This window comes from Mauremys mutica, chromosome 12 (genome assembly GCF_020497125.1).
Source record: "Mauremys mutica isolate MM-2020 ecotype Southern chromosome 12, ASM2049712v1, whole genome shotgun sequence".
NCBI lineage: Eukaryota > Metazoa > Chordata > Testudines > Geoemydidae > Mauremys > Mauremys mutica.
Genome location: NC_059083.1, coordinates 25,952,745 through 25,972,446, shown reverse-complemented (window position 1 = coordinate 25,972,446; position 19,702 = coordinate 25,952,745). Strand labels below are relative to the sequence as shown.

General features: G+C 44.3%; 1 protein-coding gene across 1 annotated transcript; it reads left to right on the top strand.

The window, feature by feature from the left end:
• Positions 1 to 389: 389 nt before the first annotated feature.
• Positions 390 to 18,937, top strand: LOC123346646 (butyrophilin subfamily 1 member A1-like). Its single transcript, XM_044984122.1, has 8 exons — positions 390 to 489; positions 2,127 to 2,474; positions 11,041 to 11,145; positions 11,845 to 11,865; positions 12,887 to 12,907; positions 15,794 to 15,814; positions 18,055 to 18,075; positions 18,792 to 18,937. The coding sequence occupies exons 1-8, from the start codon at positions 390 to 392 to the stop codon at positions 18,935 to 18,937; spliced, it is 783 nt and encodes a 260-aa protein (XP_044840057.1).
• The last annotated feature ends 765 nt before the right edge of the window (positions 18,938 to 19,702 follow it).

The following is a 19,702-nucleotide window of genomic DNA, read 5'->3' as shown; positions in this document are numbered from 1 at the left end:
ATTTTCCCTCTGATATGTTGAAAGAAAAGAAATGGGTAAAAAAAATACAAATGAGAATCTCTCTTTCTGAACGCACGCCTTCTAATTCCTTAAATCTTTTTTCTCCATTGGTAGAATTTCTAGCAACTTTTACACCGATCTGACTTTTTTTTTTAACATGGATTTTGTAGAGATGGGGAAAAATCAGACTTGTAAAGAAATCACCTTTTCAACTTTAATTGAATGGCTGTTCTAACTTCATTAGAAGTTAGAGTTCACGTAACAATGTATTTATTTACTGTGCCCTCTTTACGGTTTTACTTTAATGATTTAATGTTTGTCAGTATTGTACTCACTATGATCATTTTTTTCCTCCTTTCTGTTTTCTAGATCAAATTACAGTGAAGAAGATGAAGATTCTCTCATTCTGCCACAGCTCCAGAGACTGCTTCCCTCTCCCTGGGTTTATTATTTTCTTTTTTATTTGGTATGTTCACAGGATGGAATCAGGTAGGAATACGCCCAGTGTCTGCTGTTCCTTAAAGGATTTATTTAGGCCCCTGAAGTGTCTTAACAACATGCTGCACTCAAAGTCAATGGAACTATTCACAGTGTGTGATTTAATCAAACAGCAAGATCAGCACCATCATTATTCAATCTTTGCCCTGATTTCGTTGCTGCTGCTGGGTTATTTTATTTGTTCCTGGGATAGTGCCCAGGTCTGTTTCTTCACACAAGTATTTTTAAAAGATTGTCAAAGATGCCCAAAGCATTGGGTGGACACTTATTGAAGTGTTTAATAATCACAATAATAAATAAAATAAAATAACTTAGTGGGTTTCAGATGTAAAAAAGATCAGAGCCCTAGTTTGAAATTAATGTGCACAAAAACATAAGATGAACCAGAATATATTGATGTCATGTGACTTTTTAAATTGGGCCTGTTCGCTAATACATATATGTTAGGTGTAGTATACACCATATTATTAAGCATGATGTGCACTGTAGTCCTATAATATACATGAGAGAGAGAGAGTTGGGAAATTAAGTTAACAATGTATGATGCTTTTCCCACAATTGTGTTCACCAATATCTAATATCCCACAACTCTTTACAAATCTGAAGTTAGCGTTCACAATAGAAAATAGGAAGCCTATCAAAGCCATGAAAGATGTGCCGTAGCACTGGTTGGGATGTACCTCAACACACATCAGGTTTGGAATGTGGTATCCAAAAATTGTGGGTTGGATCTTACATGACGATCAAAGTGCTTTTTCACTTGTAAACAGCCATGGTATAAGTGGGTTTGGGGTGTATTTTTCTAGCACACCTTCTGTGTAAAGTGTGTATACTGCAAGATAAGACCTGCTTCCTGGGAGGAAGATTTATATGACTCCTTTTATGTAGTGCATTGTTTTGTCTTTAGACAATAATGTTCACTAAGTTTGGTTATTTGGTCTCTTGAGCATGTGAAGCATTGAACCACACTTGTCCAAAAATTAGCTCTAGCAATATGGCCATGTCTCAGGAACACCTTGGTGAAAGAACAGTAAATATGGCCCATCAACCCTACCCTTATTCCTGCTGAGGCCCAGCAAATGTCATGGCAACGTCAGTAAGCGTGTCAATTTGAGAACACTCAGGAAAACGGGCTGTTAAATAGTAAGCTTGTCTCAACTACACACCAAAAATGTCCATTACCGTTTCTCTGCCTCAGTTTCTCTGATGTGTGACTGTGACATGGACTGAATACACCTGTCTTCAGCTTCCCATCCCGGGTCAACGCTGTGTGCCTCTGTCATGCACTGAGCCTACCAATTCTTAGCTCCCCACTGTGTCCAGTGCTCTGTGCCTGAGCCATGCGCTAAACTTGTCTGTTATCAGCTCCACCCCCATCTCAGTGCTGTGTGCCTGTGCCATACACTGAGGCTGAGTGTTCTTATAACAGAGCCCCAGTCCTGCTGCCCATGAGCACTGCTCTCTCTTAAACATTCAGGCTGAAATGTTCCATGCTGGTGTCTGTCCCTGGCTGAAGTTTTTGGAAAGTTTGTCTGAAATGGAACCTCTTGGCTGTGTCCTTCATATCAAATTGCCATTTTCCTCTGACCTGCTTTTTGTTGTTGTTACTTTCATGGTGCATTTTCCAGCAAAGTTCACAGTGATTGGACCCTCTGACCCTGTCACTGCCATCCTGGGTCAAGAAACTGTGTTACCCTGTCACCTGTCCCCCAGCATTAGCGCTGCAAACATGGAGGTGAGATGGTTCCGATCTGAGTTTGCATCCTTTGTGCACCTGTATCGTGATGGGAAGGATTGGTTTGATGGGCAGAGGCCAGAGTATCAGGGAAGGACAGAGCTTTTGCAAGCCGGACTCACAGATGGGATTGTCCACCTAAGGATTCTCGATATCAGACGTGCTGATGAAGGACAATACTTCTGCTATGTTCAAGATGGTACTTTTTATGAAGAAACTGTATTGGAACTGCAGGTAGCAGGTCAGTAGCTCCTGTCAGTTTTAGCTGTGTGTGGTCTGCAGGCTTTATTCTTTCCCTGCTTGTGAAATATTTCACAATAACACAGTGTATCTAACTTTCAGCAAACAACCACTTTCATACCAGGAAAATATGCTGGAAACTTTCCCAACATGTTATTAAAAACATTTTCAGGATGGCCAAGGCACTTTCTCACCCAATCTTGACTGACCCCAAAGAGGTCTTTAGTCAAGAGGGGAAAAACTTCTGGACACATATGGCCTTCCAGTTGCTCTGTAGTCATTTCTAGGATGTGTGGCTAAGATGGGACTGACAGACTTCTATGACCATCTTATTGGTTCACTGTTGATTGTTCCTGACAGGTGTAGTTAAAATCAAATGCAATATTCTTATTTGCTAAGACTGTATAATGGTGATGGTGGTGGTGGGTGTGATGGGTTCCCCTGGGGTACCATTTGGAATTGGGATAAAGCTGAGCCCTCTGTCTCACCAGTCTGGGTTCCCTCTTGCATCGTGATGTTGTGACAAGCTGCAAAACCCTCCACACTTGCACTCACACCAACATCTAGAGGCAGGGACCACACCCATCTTTGTGCATGAATGCATCTGGCCAGGCACTCATGAACCAACAATAGCGAAGCTTCAGCCAAAACACCCCCCAGCTCCCCAACCTAGGACCCTGGATCTGTACCATCCTGCCCTGATCAAAAGCCTGACCAGTAAAGATTATTACAATTACCCACTTCGCCCCTCCCTCGATGTGGAGAGGGATATACACAAAAACCTTTGTTAACTGAGCTGAGACTTCACTCAAACCACACTATTTTAGGTAAAAAAAGAAATCAAATAGATTTATTAACTACAGAAAGATAGATTTTAATTGATTATAAGTGATAGCAAAGAGATCAAAGTTGATTATTAAGCAAATAAACAAAAACCCAATCTAAGCCTAATATACCACACAGGATTTGAATAAAAAAGTGCCTCACCCAGTTAGACAGTACAAGCAGTTTATAGATGTTTCATACACAGGCAGGGTTTCCATCTTTCCCACCTGGGACCATCACTTCCCCAGTTCAAAGTCTGTGCTCTTCCAGAGATACATCCAGGTGTTGAGTTGTGGGGCAAGTGAGGCCAATTGGTGATGTCACTTCCCCATTTTACAGTTTCTTTTATATGGCAGGAACCCCTTTGTTCCAAGCCAAGTTCCCAGCCCAGTTTGTAGTACAGGTATCAGAATGGAGTTCAGTATCATGGTTCTAGTCACATGCCCCTGCAGGCTTGATGAGCCATGGCAGCCATTATCCATAGACTGTCTGCAGTGTCCCCCGGTGAGGACAAGACCTTTCCATGGCCCATTGTTTTTGCTCATGGACCATTAGCATTGTCTAGCTTCTTCAGTGTTGTATCTGAAAGGCTAGTTGTGGGTGCTATCCAGAACAAGCACATTTGAAATACAGATGCATAGTCAATATTAATAACTCCAGATACAAAAATAATACATGCATACAAATAGGATAATCATTCAGCCAATCATAACTTTTCCATTGACATCTTACTTGACACATCTTGTACAAGATGCAACATAATTATATCATAATCATATTAATATGGTGGATATGGAGTGCAAAGTGTCCTACTGGGGAGGGGAAATTATGCATTTATCACTCTTAGGCCTGGTCTACACTAGAACTTTAATTCGAATTTATCAGCGTTAATTCGAACTAACCGCTCAACCGTCCACACCAGGAAGCCATTTAATTCGAACTAGAGGTCTCTTTAGTTCGAATTTGGTACTCCACCCCGGCAGGTGGAGTAACGCTAAATTCGCACTTGCTAGCTCGAATTAGGCTTGGTGTGGATGCTAATCGAACTTAGTAGCTCCGGGAGCTATCCCACAGTGCACCACTCTGTTGACGCTCTGGACAGCAGTCCGAGCTTCGATTCTCTGGCCAGCCACACAGGAAATGACCCGCGAAAATTTGAATTCATTTTCCTGTCTGGGCGGTTTGAATCTGACGTTCTGGTTGCACATCGGGGGGAGCTCCGCAGCACCTGCAACAATGCAGAGCTCTCCAGCAGAGGAGTCCGGGCAATCCCAGAATAGAAAGAGGTCCCCAGCATGGACTGACAGGGAAGTCATGGATCTGATCGCTGTGTGGGGCGAGGAGTCTGTGCTCTCGGAGCTGCGCTCTAGCAAGCGGAACGCGAAGACCTTCGAGAAGGTCTCTAAAGCCATGAAAGAGAAAGGATACAGCCGGGATGCGATGCAGTGCCGCGTGAAAGTGAAGGACCTAAGACAAGGGTATCAAAAAGTCAGAGCGGCAAACGGACGCTCCGGAGCCCAGCCACAGACATGCCGCTTCTACGAGGCACTGCATGCCATTCTAGGTGGGTCTGCCACCACTGCCCCACCAGTGACGGTGGACTCCGAGGACGGAATAGTGTACCGGGACAGTTCCTCCTCCATGTTCGCCGATGGGGAAGATGAGGAAGGGTCTTTTGAGGACGGCGCAGGCGACATCGAACCCACTCCCGCTTTCCCTGACAGCCAGGATCTCTTCATCACCCTCACAGAGATCCCCTACCAACCGTCCCCGCCCGTGAACCCGGACTCGGAATCAGGGGAAGGATCAGGCGGTAAGTGCTACAAACAGGGAAACATTTATTTTTTAAGAAACAGATATATATATAAAAAATAGAAATACTATATAAAAATTTTTAAATATCAGACTATACAAACAGTAAGTCTACACATATAGGGATCGAGCAATAATCCTCTGGGGACAGTTCAAAAAAGCTCTCAGAGAGCAGCTGGAAAAGCCTCAGCAGGAGGTTTCTTGGGAGAGGTGCTTTATTGGGTGCTCCGTGGAAGCACACTCTTCCGCGCCAGGCCATCCGAAGGTAAAGGGGAAGCATCGCCTCTACGAGCATGGCAGCGTATGGTCCTGGTCTGTGCAGGGCTTCTGTTAGCATCCGCTCTCTCTCAGTCCGCCTGACACGCCTCAGGGTAATGTCGTTCTGGAAGTGCTGCATCTAATTAGGGGAATTAGTGTACTGTTACTATTGTGAATGGTAGACTTTTACTTTGCATAAGAATGACCCTCGCTTAACAGACTTTTACTTTGCATAAGAATGACCCTCGCTTAACAGCCACATGTTGGATGCCACAGAGGAAAAGCATACAGTGATCTTTCCCGTGCACTGGCGGTAGGGGCTGCAAAAGGGTCATCTTTTCTGCTTTGCACATTGCCTTTAGCAGGAGAGCACAGCTAACCAGTAACTGATAAGCAGTATGTACTGTAAGGCTTACCAGGACTTTGTGCAAGAGGGATGCAGCTGTCTCTCCTCGCTTGTGCGCTATCCAGTGCAATGGCGCCGCCAATGAGAGCGTATTCCGAAATCTCGGACTAGTTCTGAGATCTCCTGAGACTTGGTTCCCACTTTGGTCTTGTTAACTGAAACTGACTAGACTGTGATTACTGTTGGCAAACATGTATGTGTTCAAGGAAATCACCTACTTTTTCGCATCACACAGCTTCGGCTCCTTCCCGGACTGCCCCGGCATCCCCCTCGCAGAGGCTGGCTCAGATTAGACGCCGAAAGAAAAAGACTAGGGACGACATGTTCCAGGAACTGATGGCCTGCTCCAGAGCGGAGGCGGCAGAGCAGAGACAGTGGAAGGAGACCCTGTGTCAGCAGCATCGCACACACCTGGAACGGGAGGATAGGTGGCGGCAGGAAGACCAGCAGGCGACTCAAATGCTGCTTGGTCTAATGAGGGAGCAAACGGACACGCTCCGGCGCCTTGTAGATGTTCTGCAAGACCGCAGGCAGGAGGAGAGAGCCCCCCTGCAGTGCATCTGCAACCGCCCTCCAACGCCAAGAAGTCCTGTCCCCCCCTCACCCAAAGTTACAAGAAGGAGGGGCGGTAGGGGCCGTGAGAACTGTCCCTGCACCGCAGCAGACCGATAATGTTTGAGACAACTCTGGTGCTGTAAATTTGTACAAGCTCTTTCCTTACAGCATCAACCAGTCCCAACTCCAAGTTTAAACCCCCCACTGTGTACTACATTATTAAAAGCGGTTTGGTGTTACTCACTGTTTCCGTCACGTTTCTGGTGTCAGAAGACTTTCTGTGGGTGTGTGTGGGGGGGTTGAATTGTAATTTCAGTGCATAGCCCACAGTGCCATGGTACAGACTTGGGTGCAGGGTCAACTGCAGGGCACACACAGACTGCAGTCACTAGGCACCAGGGACAGTCTGTGTGGTGTATGCTGCCCCGGGTCTTTCCTTGATGTGTATGCTTGTCCAGGGTCCTGGTGCCTGCCATCCCCGAATGTAAAGGCAGGCTTCCCTTCACATGCACTTGGACCGTAGCCACGATCCTCCCCGGTGCCCTGAGCCCCAAAAAGAGACCTCATCCAGGGGCAGATACTCACCCTTCCCCCACACCCCTCACCCCTTCCAACGCCCAAACCCACAGCCGTCATGTTAACCCCTATCCAAAGACGGCACCCCTCGCCCCTTCCTGCAAACCCACCCATCAGTGCACACCTTACCCAGCACAGAATGCTTCCATGTTTCAACCAAGAAACAGAAATGCAAAGTCAACGAAAGATTTATTATTAATTACTGAAACATGTCCTTAGTTTTAAAACGTCCTTTGGAAGTGGGGGAAACTTGGTTTGTGATCAGGCTCTCTTAAAATCAAGTGGACAGTCACAGGTTACCCTGCTCTGCGAGGAAACTCGCTTTCAAAGCCTCCCTGATGCATATCGCTTCCCGCTGGGATATTCTCTCAGCACGGGTGTCTGGCTGATCGTAAACAGCAGCCAGGCGATTTGCCTCAACCTCCCAAGCGGCCAAAAAGGTCTCGCCCTTGCTCTCACAGAGATTGTGGAGCACACAGCAAGCAGCAATAACTACGGGGATATTCTTTTCGCTGATGTCCGAGCGAGTCAGTAAGGTCCGCCATCTCCCCTTGAGACGTCCGAAAGCACACTCCACCACCATTCTGCACTTGCTCAGCCGGTAGTTGAAGAGTTCCTTTTCACTGTCCAAGGCGCCTGTATAGGGCTTCATGAGCCAGGGCATTAGCGGGTAGGCCGGGTCCCCGAGGATCACTGTAGGCATCTGCACATCCCCAACCATTATTTTGTGGTCCGGGAAGAAAGTACCTGCCTGGAGGCGTCTAAACAGACCAGAGTTCCTGAACACACGCGCGTCATGAACCTTGCCCGCCCACCCGACGTTGATGTTGGTAAAACGTCCCCTATGGTCCACCACAGCTTGCAGCACCATTGAAAAGTAGCCCTTTCGGTTAATGTACTCGCTGGCCTGGTGGGCTGGTGCCAGGATAGGGATGTGAGTCCCATCTATAGCCCCACCGCAGTTTGGGAATCCCATCGTGGCGAAGCCATCTATGATGACCTGGACGTTTCCGAGAGTCACTACCTTTGAGAGCAGTTGCTCAACGATTGCGTGGGCTACTTGAATGACAGCAATCCCCACGGTAGATTTGCCCACGCCAAAGTGGTTCGCTACTGACCGGTAGCTGTCTGGCGTGGCAAGTTTCCAGAGGGCTATGGCCACTCGCTTATGCACACTCAGGGCTGCTCGCATCCTTGTGTCCTGGCGCTTCAGGGCAGGGGACAGCAAGTCACACAGTTCAAGGAAAGTGCCCTTACGCATCCTGAAGTTTCGCAGCCACTCTGTGTCATCCCAGACCTGCAGCACTATGCGGTCCCACCAGTCTGTGCTTGTTTCCCGGGCCCAGAATCGCCGTTCCACAGCATGAACGTGACCCATTGCCACCATGATCTCCACTGCGCGGCGTACCCTGCTTTCTGAGAGGTCTGTGCCACTCTCCTCACTACGCTGCCGGAGCCTCCTCGCCCGGTTTCTCAGCAGCTGACTGTTGCAGAGGTGGACGATAAGGTGCGAGGAGTTGACAACGGCCATAAGTGCAGCGATGATCGCAGCGGGCTCCATGCTCGCAGTGCTGTGGCGTTCGCGCTGTAACCAACCAGACAAGGGCGCGAACAGATTTCCCGCCGGCGCTTTCAAGGAAGAGAGGGAGGGCGTGATTGACGGTTCAATGACGACACTAACGCAAAACCACCGTCGGCACATTTTCCCCCCCAGCATGCATTGGGGGGAAATCCCAGAATTCCAATGGGCAGCGGGGAGTGCGGGAACTGTGAGATAGCTTCCCACAGTGCACCGCTTCCAAAGTCGAAGCTGGCCCCGTGAATGTGGACTCAGAAGTTCGAATTTGTGTATTTAGTATGGATACACAAATTCGACTTATTAAGGTCGAATCCACAAATTCGACTTAAGTAGATTCGAAATAGTCCTGTAGTGTAGACAAGGCCTTAGACAAGACTGAGCATTTCCCCCCTGCTGCTTTAACACTTTCACCATGAACCAATTCGATTTTTTTGTTTAAATAACTATATCTATCTAATGCACTAATGATCAGATTTTCTAAAGTTCAGATCCTATTCAGTTATCTACATTGTCATATATCCAAAGGTGTCAGCACTTAGTTGCTCCTGTGTTGAGATGACAATATCGCCCACTGACTCGGTGAAACTATTTTAAATATTTGTTCACATTTTTGTGTGTCCATGAGTCTTGGGATTTCAGACATTCTAGTATTCATTTATCCCGTCTACTGACTACCCGCATGAATTAGTGCTTTCTAGTGTGAGTAAGGGATCCACAAACTGTCCCTTCTGTTTTATTAACATATGGAATTGACACCTTTATGTATTTCCCCTCAGGTCTGGGCTCTGCTCCTCTCATCTCTGTGGAGGGTCACCAAGATGGAGGGATTCGGGTGGTTTGTCAATCAGCTGGTTGGTACCCAGAGCCTGAAGTTCTGTGGAAAGATCTCAGTGGGCGACATTTACCATCACTTTCTGAAACAACATCCCAAAGAGATAACAGCCTGTTTGAAACAGAAACTGCTCTCATTGTAATAGAGCATTCAAACCAAAACTTGTCCTGTTGCATCAGGAACACCGTTCTCAATCAAGAAAAGGAATCAGCAGTTTATATAGCAGGTCAGTTACCATCCAAATCCCACACTGAACTCACCATCACTAGAAACTAAACAAAACATAGGAAGAAAAGAACTGAAACATCTATGTTGGATATTTCATAATCCATGTACATACACAGAAGATAGTGTCTTTACAGGGTTACATTTTAAGCAATTTGATTCCCTTAATTGTGAGTGTTCAGACTATCAATATTTTGAATTTCCTGTAAATTTAATTTTAAGTTTGACTTTCCTGATATTCTAGTGTGCGTGCGCGTGTGCGTGCATGCACACACACACACACCTTCCAACCTTTTTGAGAGGGAACTTTCACTCAATCCACTGATGCACTAGGCTCCTGTAACCTTAAATTCACCTTAATGATTTTTTTGAATGTGGTAAATTTTTACTCTGGCTTGATTGTGATCTGTAGAGCCCTGTAAACCCACAGATATCTGCTTTATATTCACAGATAGCCTCATCATTTTGAGGGATTGCAGATTGGATGCGGATACCAATTTTGTATCCATGCAGGGCTCTAGTGATCTGTTCACTTCACCAACTTCATTACTTTTGTGAAATGTCACCTAAGTCATGTGATGTTGTTTTTACTGACATTCAATGGGACGTGCACTCCTTAATTTACTTTGGTCCAGATCCGCAAAAGGACTCATTTTACCCCTTGTCTACACACAAAGGATGTAATGATTAACTAGTTAATGGATGACACCTGCTTGTGTGAACACTTCTTGTATCAGTTTCAGAGTGCCCTAAATAGACTTAGCTTCAATCAATTCCTTATTGACTTCAGCTAAAAGGAGATAGAGCACTATGAAGTTGACTTATGATTTAAGGTTTTGTGCATCAATTTATTTAAATTGGTGCAACCCTCCTATGTTGTCAACTCTTGAACCAATTTAAAAAGAATGACCCTGTAAGAGGGTTTCCCCAGGTTCACTAAATCGGAGCACAAGCCATGTGTGGAAAAGATCTTAGGAACATTTGAAAATCCCATCCTGTTTAGATGACCAAATCACTGTGAACACAAAAAGAGCAAATGGAAACTAGTTAATTTGCTGCACAAGTGTTTGGACAAATTGTGATTTTGGTTTTTCCCAATATTAGGGGGTAACTGTGGAGTTTTCAAAAATATGCTAATTAATCTGGCAGTTTCTGAATATTGCTTACTTCTAAAGGCCAGATTCTTTTCTGGTATAACCCTATTAGAGTCAATGGGGTTTTATGAGCAGAGAATTTGCCTCTGATCTCTGTGGCCCTCTGAATAGAAATTAATCAAATCAGGGCTGTGTTTTCAAGGATAAATTACTGGTAAAGCTGTGTTGATTGGAGCCGTATTTAAAAACAGTTTCTGGTCTTTTGTGTAGTGTAGACATGGCCATTCTTTGACTCTTCGCTCACACAAATCCTGCTGGGCACTATTTATGTATTTGTATGAAAAAAAATCTGCTTTTAGTCACCACTTCCAAACTAAGCCAAGCCCTGGGTGTTTTGTTTTTCAGATTCCTTTTTCCCAAGGGTGAATCCCTGGATGGTGGCGCTGAGTGTGATCCTGGTGGTTTTGTTTGGTTTCATTGGCCTCACTGTTTATCTGTTTAAAATGAAAGGTAAATATCAGAGGGAGAAATATACTGAAAATAAAGGTTTTTTTCTAATAAATAAATAAGGGCAATTTAGGGATTTAGCATGAAAAGAACTTGTGATCTGCTGATCTGGTCCTAAATAAAGAAGAAGAATAGATGTGAATTTATTGATAGAGGGTGGGGGCAGAGGTGCAGAGGAGAGAATAGAAGGGAGAAGAGTGTCAGACAATAGAACTGAATCGGATAATAGCAGATACATCTCTGTTCTGCTTGGTCCTCCATCTCCCTCTCTTCCCAGTTCTCGGGTAGCTATTGCTTTCTGTCTCTGGTCCCACTTGAGAGAAGGTTCTGCAAAGCCTAGCCTCTCCTATGTCACCTCATTTCTCTCTCTCTCTCTTTTTTTTTTTTTTGCTAATAAAGTGTAATGCACCTTGACATTACAGCGATGGGCCGTATAGACATGCCCGTGTCGTAAATCAGTAAGTAAACACATTTGTTCCTCAGTTAGAAAAAAAATACCATGGTCACATAACTCAGACACAGCTGTCCATGCCCTGTTGAACTTCATCCATAAAGAATGCCAGCCCAATTTCTAAATAAATTGGCCTTTTCCCTCCAAGCTCCTAATGAATTTTGTACCTATAGGATGTAGCCTTTTAACTCTGTTTCCTGAAGCAAGGTGATGAGAATAATTTAATTTATATTTATTTCTGTACTTTTCAGGGAAACTTAATGAAGAAATTGGTAAGTTTCAATTTCTCTTTTCCACAAATAAAAATTTTGACCATGGCTACACAATTGTATATGGGCTACTTGGAGAGACAGAAGGGAAGAGAGTCTCAGACAATAGAACTGAACCATATAATCGGATCAGAGCAGATACATCTGTGTTCTGCTTTTAATCAGAAGGGCAGGGAGGTGGGTTTGTTTAGTCTGGAGAATAGAGGACTGAGGGGGGACATGATAACGGTTTTCAAGTATATGAAAACTTGTTACAAGAAGGTGGGAGGTAAATTGTTCTCATTAACCTCTGAGGACAGGACAAGAAGCAAGGGGCTTGCATTGGAGTGAGGGAGGTTTAGGCTGGACATTAGGAAAAACTTCCTAACAGGCAGAGTAGGGAATAAATGGAATAAAGGAGGATGTAGAATCTCCTTCATTGGAGCTTTTTAAGAGCAGGTTAGACAAACATCTGTCAGGGTAGTTTACAATAGATAATACTTAGGGCTGGTCTACACTGGGGGGCGGGGGGGGGATCGATCTAAGATACGCAACTTCAGCTACATGAATAGCGTAGCTGAAGTCGAAGTATCTTAGATCGATTTACCTCTCGTCCTCACGGCGCGGGATCGACGTCCGCGGCACCCCCTGTCGACTCCGCTACCACCGTTCGCACTGGTGGAGTTCCGGAGTCAACGGGAGCGCTTTCGGGGATCGATATATCGCATCTAGATGAGACGCAATATATCGATCCCCGAGAAATCGATCGATAACCACCGATACGGCGGGTAGTCTAGATGTACTCTTAGTCGTGCCACAAGTGCGGAGGGTTAGACTTTCAGTCTAATGATTCTATGAGTCTAATAGAATCACAGAGTTTAAGACCAGAAGAGTTGACCAGATCATCTCGTCTGATCTCCTTAAGAGGAAAATGAATAGAAATAGTTTCTAAACCTTAATTATCATATTGATGATAATGAGAAATAAAACAAAAGAAAAGGGAAACTCCTAACATACAATATGTGTCTTTCTGTTTAATTGTTAGGCAAACGAGATATAGAAGTTGGTAAGTGTCATTATCCTTCTTCTGACATGTGGGAGTTTGTTTAATTGTTGTGGAATTGTTCACTTTTCAATTTAATTTTTACACTTCTGTTGCAACATTTAGCCTGATTTTGTTTGTTTGCATGTTTGCTTTTTTAATTATTGTTTCTTTTTGGCTGGGGAAGGTTACAGTAGTTAAGACCAAAGCAGACTATGAAGAACTTCAAAAAGATCTCACAAAACTAAGTGATTGGGCAACAAAATGGCAAATTAAATTTAATGTGGATAAATGTAAAGTAATGCACGTTGGAAAAAATAACCCCAACTATACATACAATATGATGGGGGCTAATTTAGCTAAGAGTCAGGAAAAAGATGTTGCAGTCATCGTGGATTGTTCTCTGAAAACGTCCATGCAGTGTGCAGAGGCAGTCAAAAAAGCAAACAGGATGTTAGGACTCATTAAAAAGGGGATAGAGAATAAGACGGAGAATATATTCTTGCCCTTATGTAAATCCATGGTACACCCACATCTCGAATACTGTGTACAGATGTGGTCTCCTCATCTCAAAAAAGATATACTGGCACTAGAAAAGGTTCAGAGAAGGGCAAGTAAAATGATTAGGGGTTTGGAGAGGGTCCCATATGAGGAAAGATTAAAGAGGCTAGGACTCTTCAGCTTGGAAAAGAGGAGACTAAGGGGGGATATGATAGAGGTATATAAAATTATGAGTGATATGGAGAAAGTAGCTAAGGAAAAGTTATTTACTTATTCCCATAACACAAGAACTAGGGGTCACCAAATGAAATTAATGGGCAGCAGGTTTAAAAGAAATAAAAGGAAGTTCTTCTTCATGCAGAGCACAGTCAACTTGTGGAACTCCTTACCTGAGGAGCTTGTGAAAGCTAGGACTATAACAGCATTTAAAAGAGAACTGGATAAATTCATGGTGGTTAAGTCCATAAATGGCTGTTAGCCAGGATGGGTAAGGGATGGTGTCCCTAGCCTGTTTGTCAGAGGATGGAGATGGATGGCAGGAGAGAGGTCGCTTGATCATTGCCTGTTAGGTTCACTCCCTCTGGGGCACCTGGCATTGGCCACTATCGGTAGACAGGATACTGGGCTAGATGGACCTTCTGTCTGACCCGGTACGGCCGTTCTTATGTTCAGTAACATGATAAAATGTGGGCAAGCACTAAATGGGATAGATTACAGACCAAAATGTAATTTGAAAAACTGATAAAGCAATAGAGTCGTAGAGTTTAAGACCAAAAGGGCCCACTGATCCTCTTGTCTGATGTCCAGAAGAGGAGGTTGATTTCTCTCAGCTTTTACTGTCATACTGATGATAAAGAGAAATAAAACAAGAAAATGTAAATGCCTAACAAAATATATATTTATTTCTCTTACATTTTTTAGAGAAACGAGATAAAGAAATAAGTAAGTGTCATTGTCCTTCCTCTGATAAGAATTTTTTTTACCAATTTGGATCCTCATGTGGGAGTTTAATTGTGGTGGTTGTTTGTTTTCAAATGTAACTTTCAAAATTGTTGCAATATGAAATCTTTTACGTTTGTTTGCTTATTTTTTATTATAATTCTTGTTAGAGTTTATAGGGGTTTGTTTTGTAATGTAACTTTATAAAACATGGGGAAAGATTAAATGGATGCATTTCACAGCAAAAGCTAATGTGAAAAATTCATAGCAATAGAGTCACAGAGTTTAAGACCAGAAGGGATGACTGGATTGTCTAGTGTGACATCCTTAAGAGGAAGTTGACTAGAAATAATAATATCTCAGCTGTAATTATACTGATGATAAAAGGAAATGAAAGATAAGACAAGGGAAACTCCTAACAAACGATATGTGTATTTCTGTTTAATTTTTCGGCAAAAGAGATACAGAAATTGGTAAGTGTCATCATCCTTCCTCCGACAAGAAAATTTTAATACCAAATTAAATCCTCATGTGGGAGCTTGTTTAATTGTGGTGGAGGTGTTTGCCTTTAAATTTAAGTTTTAAAATTATTGCAATAGAGAACCTTTTTCATTTGTTTGCTTCATGCTTTTGATTATAGTTATTATCATTCTTTTCATGGTGTGTGGGGTTTTTTTAAATGAAACTTCATGAATTGGGGAGAAAGACTAAACTGGATGAATTTCACACTAAAAGTTAATTTGAAGAATCGATAAGCAATATAATAATAGAATCACAGAGTTTAAGACCAGAAAGAATGACTGGATCCTCTTGTCCAGTATTCCAAAAAACTGTGGGGTGTGCCCTGCTAGGAGTGCACGAAGGAATGTTTGGGGGACGGGGTCCATGGCAGGGCCCTAGCCAGCCCCCATGGGGCATGGAGAGGTAGTGCCACGCAGCCCCTCTCTGCCCCAATTCCAGCTCCAATCCCACCCAAGATTCGCTCGGTCCCCTGCTCTACCCTCAGCCCAGGTCTGGCCCCAGCTGCATCTCCACTCCACCCCTGCTCTGCCCCAGCCACAGCTCCACTTTTCCCCCAGCCCAGCTCCCACCCCAATTGCAGCTCCCCTCCCCCGCCTGCCCTGCCTCCAGCCCAACTCTGCCCTCAATCCCTCACCACCCCCAGCCCAGCTCCACCTCTATTTCCAGCTCCTCCCTTATCCCCGGCTCTGCTTTCAGCCCAAGCTCCTGGACTCAGCCAACTGTGGTGTAATGGAGGAGGGAGGGGGGTTTGAGACAGACTCCATTACTGGTAAGTGCGGGGCATGACAGGAAAAGTTTTGGCACCACTGGTCTAGTCTGATCTCCTTAAGAGGAGCTGGAATAGAAATAATCTCTCAGTCTTACCTGTCATATTGATGATAAAGAGAAATAAAACAAGAAAAGGGAAACACCTAACAAACAATATGTGTATTTCTGTTTAATTTTTAGGCAAACGAGATATAGAAATTGGTAAGTGTCATTATCCTTCCTCTGAAAAGGATTTTTTTTAAAGTGGATCTTCATGTGTGAGTTTGTTTAAATGGTTTGGAGTTGTTTAATATTACATTTAACTTTTACAATATTGTTGCAATACGAAACCCCTTGTTTGTTTACTTGCTTTTTATTATTATTCTTTTGTAGAAGGGTTAGTATAATTGTATAAAATGTGGGGAAACGTTAAATGTAATAGATTTCACACCAAAATCTAATTTGAAAAACTGATAAGCAATAGCATCTCAGAATTTAAGACCAGAAGAGAGCCCTGGATCCTCTTGTCTGATGTCCTGAAAAGGAGGTTGATTTCTCTCAGCTTTTACTGTTGTATTGATGATAAAGAGAAATAAAACATAAGGAAAGGGAAATACGTAACAAAAATATCTATTTATTTCTCTTTAATTTTTAGACAAACGAGATAAAGAAATAAGTAAGTGTCATTGTCCTTCCTATGACAAGGAACTTTTTGTACCAGTTTGGATTCTAATGTGGGAGTTTGTGGAGCAGTGGTGGAGGTGTTTGATTTTAAATTTAATTTAAAATTGCTACAGTAAGAAATCTTTTTTGTTTGCTTACTTTGTTATTATTATCAGTCTTTTGGTAACGTGTGTGTGGGGGGGTCAACTTTAATATGGCTTTATAAAATGTGGGGAAAGACTAAACTGGATGAATTTCACACCAAAAGTTAATTTGAAAAATTGCTAAGCAATACAGTTATTGTATTATATGTAAGACCAGAAGGGATGACTGGATCCTGTTGTCCAGAGGTCTGCAGACTGTGGGGCAGGCCCCTAGGGGCATGTGGAGGACTGTTCAAGCGGGCACAGGGCCGGATTAACTCTTCTGGGGGCCCAGGACTATTAGCATTTGTGGGGCCCCCCTAGGCTCCGGGGTAGGGCCAAAAAATGTGGGATTCAGAGTGCAGGAGGGGGCTGTGGATTGGGGCAGAGGATGGGTGTGGAAGAGGGTGAGGGCTCCGACTGGGGATGAGGGCTTGGGGGATGCGGCTGGGGATTAGGGCTTTTGGATGCAGGAGGGAGCTCCAGGCTAGTGCCAAGGGGATTGGAGGGTGGGAGAGGGCTCAGGGCAGGAGGCTGGTGGTGCAGGGTCTGGGAGGGAGTTAGGGTGCAGAAGGGGGCTCAGGGCAGGAGGTTGGGGGTGTGGGGTCTGGGAGGGAGTTAGGGTGCAGGAGGGGGCTCAGGGCTGTGGTGCGGGGCAGGACAGGGGGCTGTGGTGCGGGGCGCTTACCTGGGACAGCTCCCCTTTGGTGGTCCAGGCCTCGGGGAGGGGAGGCAGGTGTCTCCGCACGCTGTCCTGTGCTCGCATGCAGGCACCGCCCCCCACAGCTCCCATTGGCTGTAATTCTTGGCCAATACGAGCTGTGGGGGCGGCACTGCAAGTGAAGGAAGCTCGCGGACTGAGTTTCCCAGCACTCGCAGCTCCAGCCCAGTGAGGTGGGGGTGGGGGTGGGAATGGCACGCCAGCACGCAGAACAGCCTCCCTGCCATTGCCAGGCTGCCTTCAGCCCAAGCTCCTCTGCTGAGCCAACTGGGCAGTAATGGAAGGTTGGGGGCAGACAGATTCCATTACTGCGAGGGGTGTGTGACTGGAAAAGCTTGGGCACCACTGGTCTTGTCTGAGTTCCTGAAGAAGAGATTGAATAGAAGTAACCTGCCTTAACTGTCATACTCATGATAAAGAGAAATAAAACTTAAGAAAAGCAAAACACCTAACAAACATTGTGTGTCTGTTTAATTTTTAGGCAAACGAGATATAGAAATTGGTAAGTGTCATTATCCTTCCTCTGACAAGGATTTTTTTTGTGTGTGTAATTGGATCTTCATGTGGCAGTTTGTTTAAATCGTGAAGTTGACTGTAAAATGTAACTTCTACAATTTTGTTGTAATATGAAACCTCTTTTTTGTTTACTTACTTTTTATTATTATTCTTTTGTGGAAGGTTCAGTGTAATTGTGTAAATTATGGGGAACCAATAAAGTGAAGAGATTTCACACCAAAAGCTAATTTGAAAAACTGATATGAAATAGAGTCACAGAGTTTAAGACCAGAAGGGACCCCTGGATCCTCTTGTCTGACATCCTGAAGAAGATGTTGATTATTCTCAGCCTTCACTGTCATATAGATGATAAAGAGAAATAGAATATAAAAATAGGGAAATGTCTAAAAAAAACCTATTTCTTTCTCTTTCATTTTCAGAGAAACGAGATAACGAGATAAGTAAGTATCATTATCCTTCCTCTGAAAATGAACTTTTTGTACCAGTTTGGCGTCTCATGTGGGAGTTTGTTTAATTATGGTGGAGTTATTTGTTTTTAAATTTAAATTTTAAAATTGTTGCAATAGGAAACATTTTTAGTTAGTTTGTTTGCTTTTTTATCATCATCATGATGATCATCATTCTTTGGGGGTTTGTTTGTTAATGTAACTTTAGAAAATGTGGGGAAAGACTAAACTGGATAAATTTCACACTAAAAGCTAATTTGAAAAAGTGATAAGCAATACAGTAATAGAGTACGTAGTGGCCAAGAAAATATGGCCCAGGAGGAATTGTGGGAAGGCACTGGCGGACTATCAGCACCTGAGATGATTATCTTTCCTCCACACTGCAAAGTGGGCATGTAACCAACCTGAATTAAAGTGGTACCTGGGCTAAAACATCTACCCAAAGTCTTGCCGGCTAACATGGGTGCAAAGCACCACCAAACTTGAGCCAGAGTTTTTGTGCTTGCGCGTTAAACAGGTTGGGACAACAGCCAGATAAGATCCTGAGCTAACTCTGCAGTGAAGATCAACCCTGGGAGAGAGACACTCATGCAGCCCAGTGGAGGTTGTGATGAACTTATAACTTTTTCCCTCGGTGTATTAGTTTGTACAATATTCATGCAATACATGTTCAGATCTGTTCTCCTCTCTAATTATGTGGCTGTTTTTAGGGTGGAGAAGATCTGTGGCACCTATAGAAGAAGGTAATGAAAGATCATATTTTATCAATGTCCAAATATTCGTTCCGATGAGGCAATGTGCCTCTTTTCCTTTGTATATGGGAGTGGAGGTGATAGTTCAGAGCAGACCTCCCTAGCACCCTTCATTTCACGGCACATCACAAGGTGAGGTGGGGTTTGTGCCTATGTCCTACCACACCATAATGAATCCATAGCATATTGCATCTACTCTTCCTGCCTCTTCACAGCCTGCATATGCACTGCACCCTGCAGAGATCTGTGACAGCAGCTGCCACCAAATGTACAGAACCAGTAGGACATGCACCTCCACAATCACTTCTTCAGGGCGAGTTTGTTCTATCTCCCTGTGCTGATGTCCGATCTCCAGTGTCCCTTTGTTTCTTCCTTCATCTTTTCCCCTGTAAAGAAAGCCAGGAGCTCTGCAGTTACCCCACACTGACGGGGTGATCAGGGACTGTGTCTGTGTGAGACCCTTGCTCCTGTCTCAAGCAGAGGAACAGAGCCTTGATCACAGACAGGGGGTCCCCTGGCTCCATTATACAGATCTGGGAAGCTTCTGTAATTAGTGATGTGAGCTTGTCTCTTTTCTCCTTTCTCCATCCAGCATGGTCCTGTCTCTGGTAAACAGGACGTCACTTTAGTCTCCCCATCACTAGCACGACCCTCTCCCTCTTTCCACCAGCCACCTATTCTGTACCTCCTCCCCAGTGGTGGATTTGCCACTGCGACAATGGGGCCTGTGCCCAGGGGCTCCAGAAAAATTGGCATCTCTGTGCCCCACCTCGCTCTGCCTGCCCACTGCTCCTGCCAGAGAGTGGGGTCAAGGCTCGGGTGCTTGCCCCACTCCCCCATCCGCCCAGCACTCCAGCCAGGGAATGGCG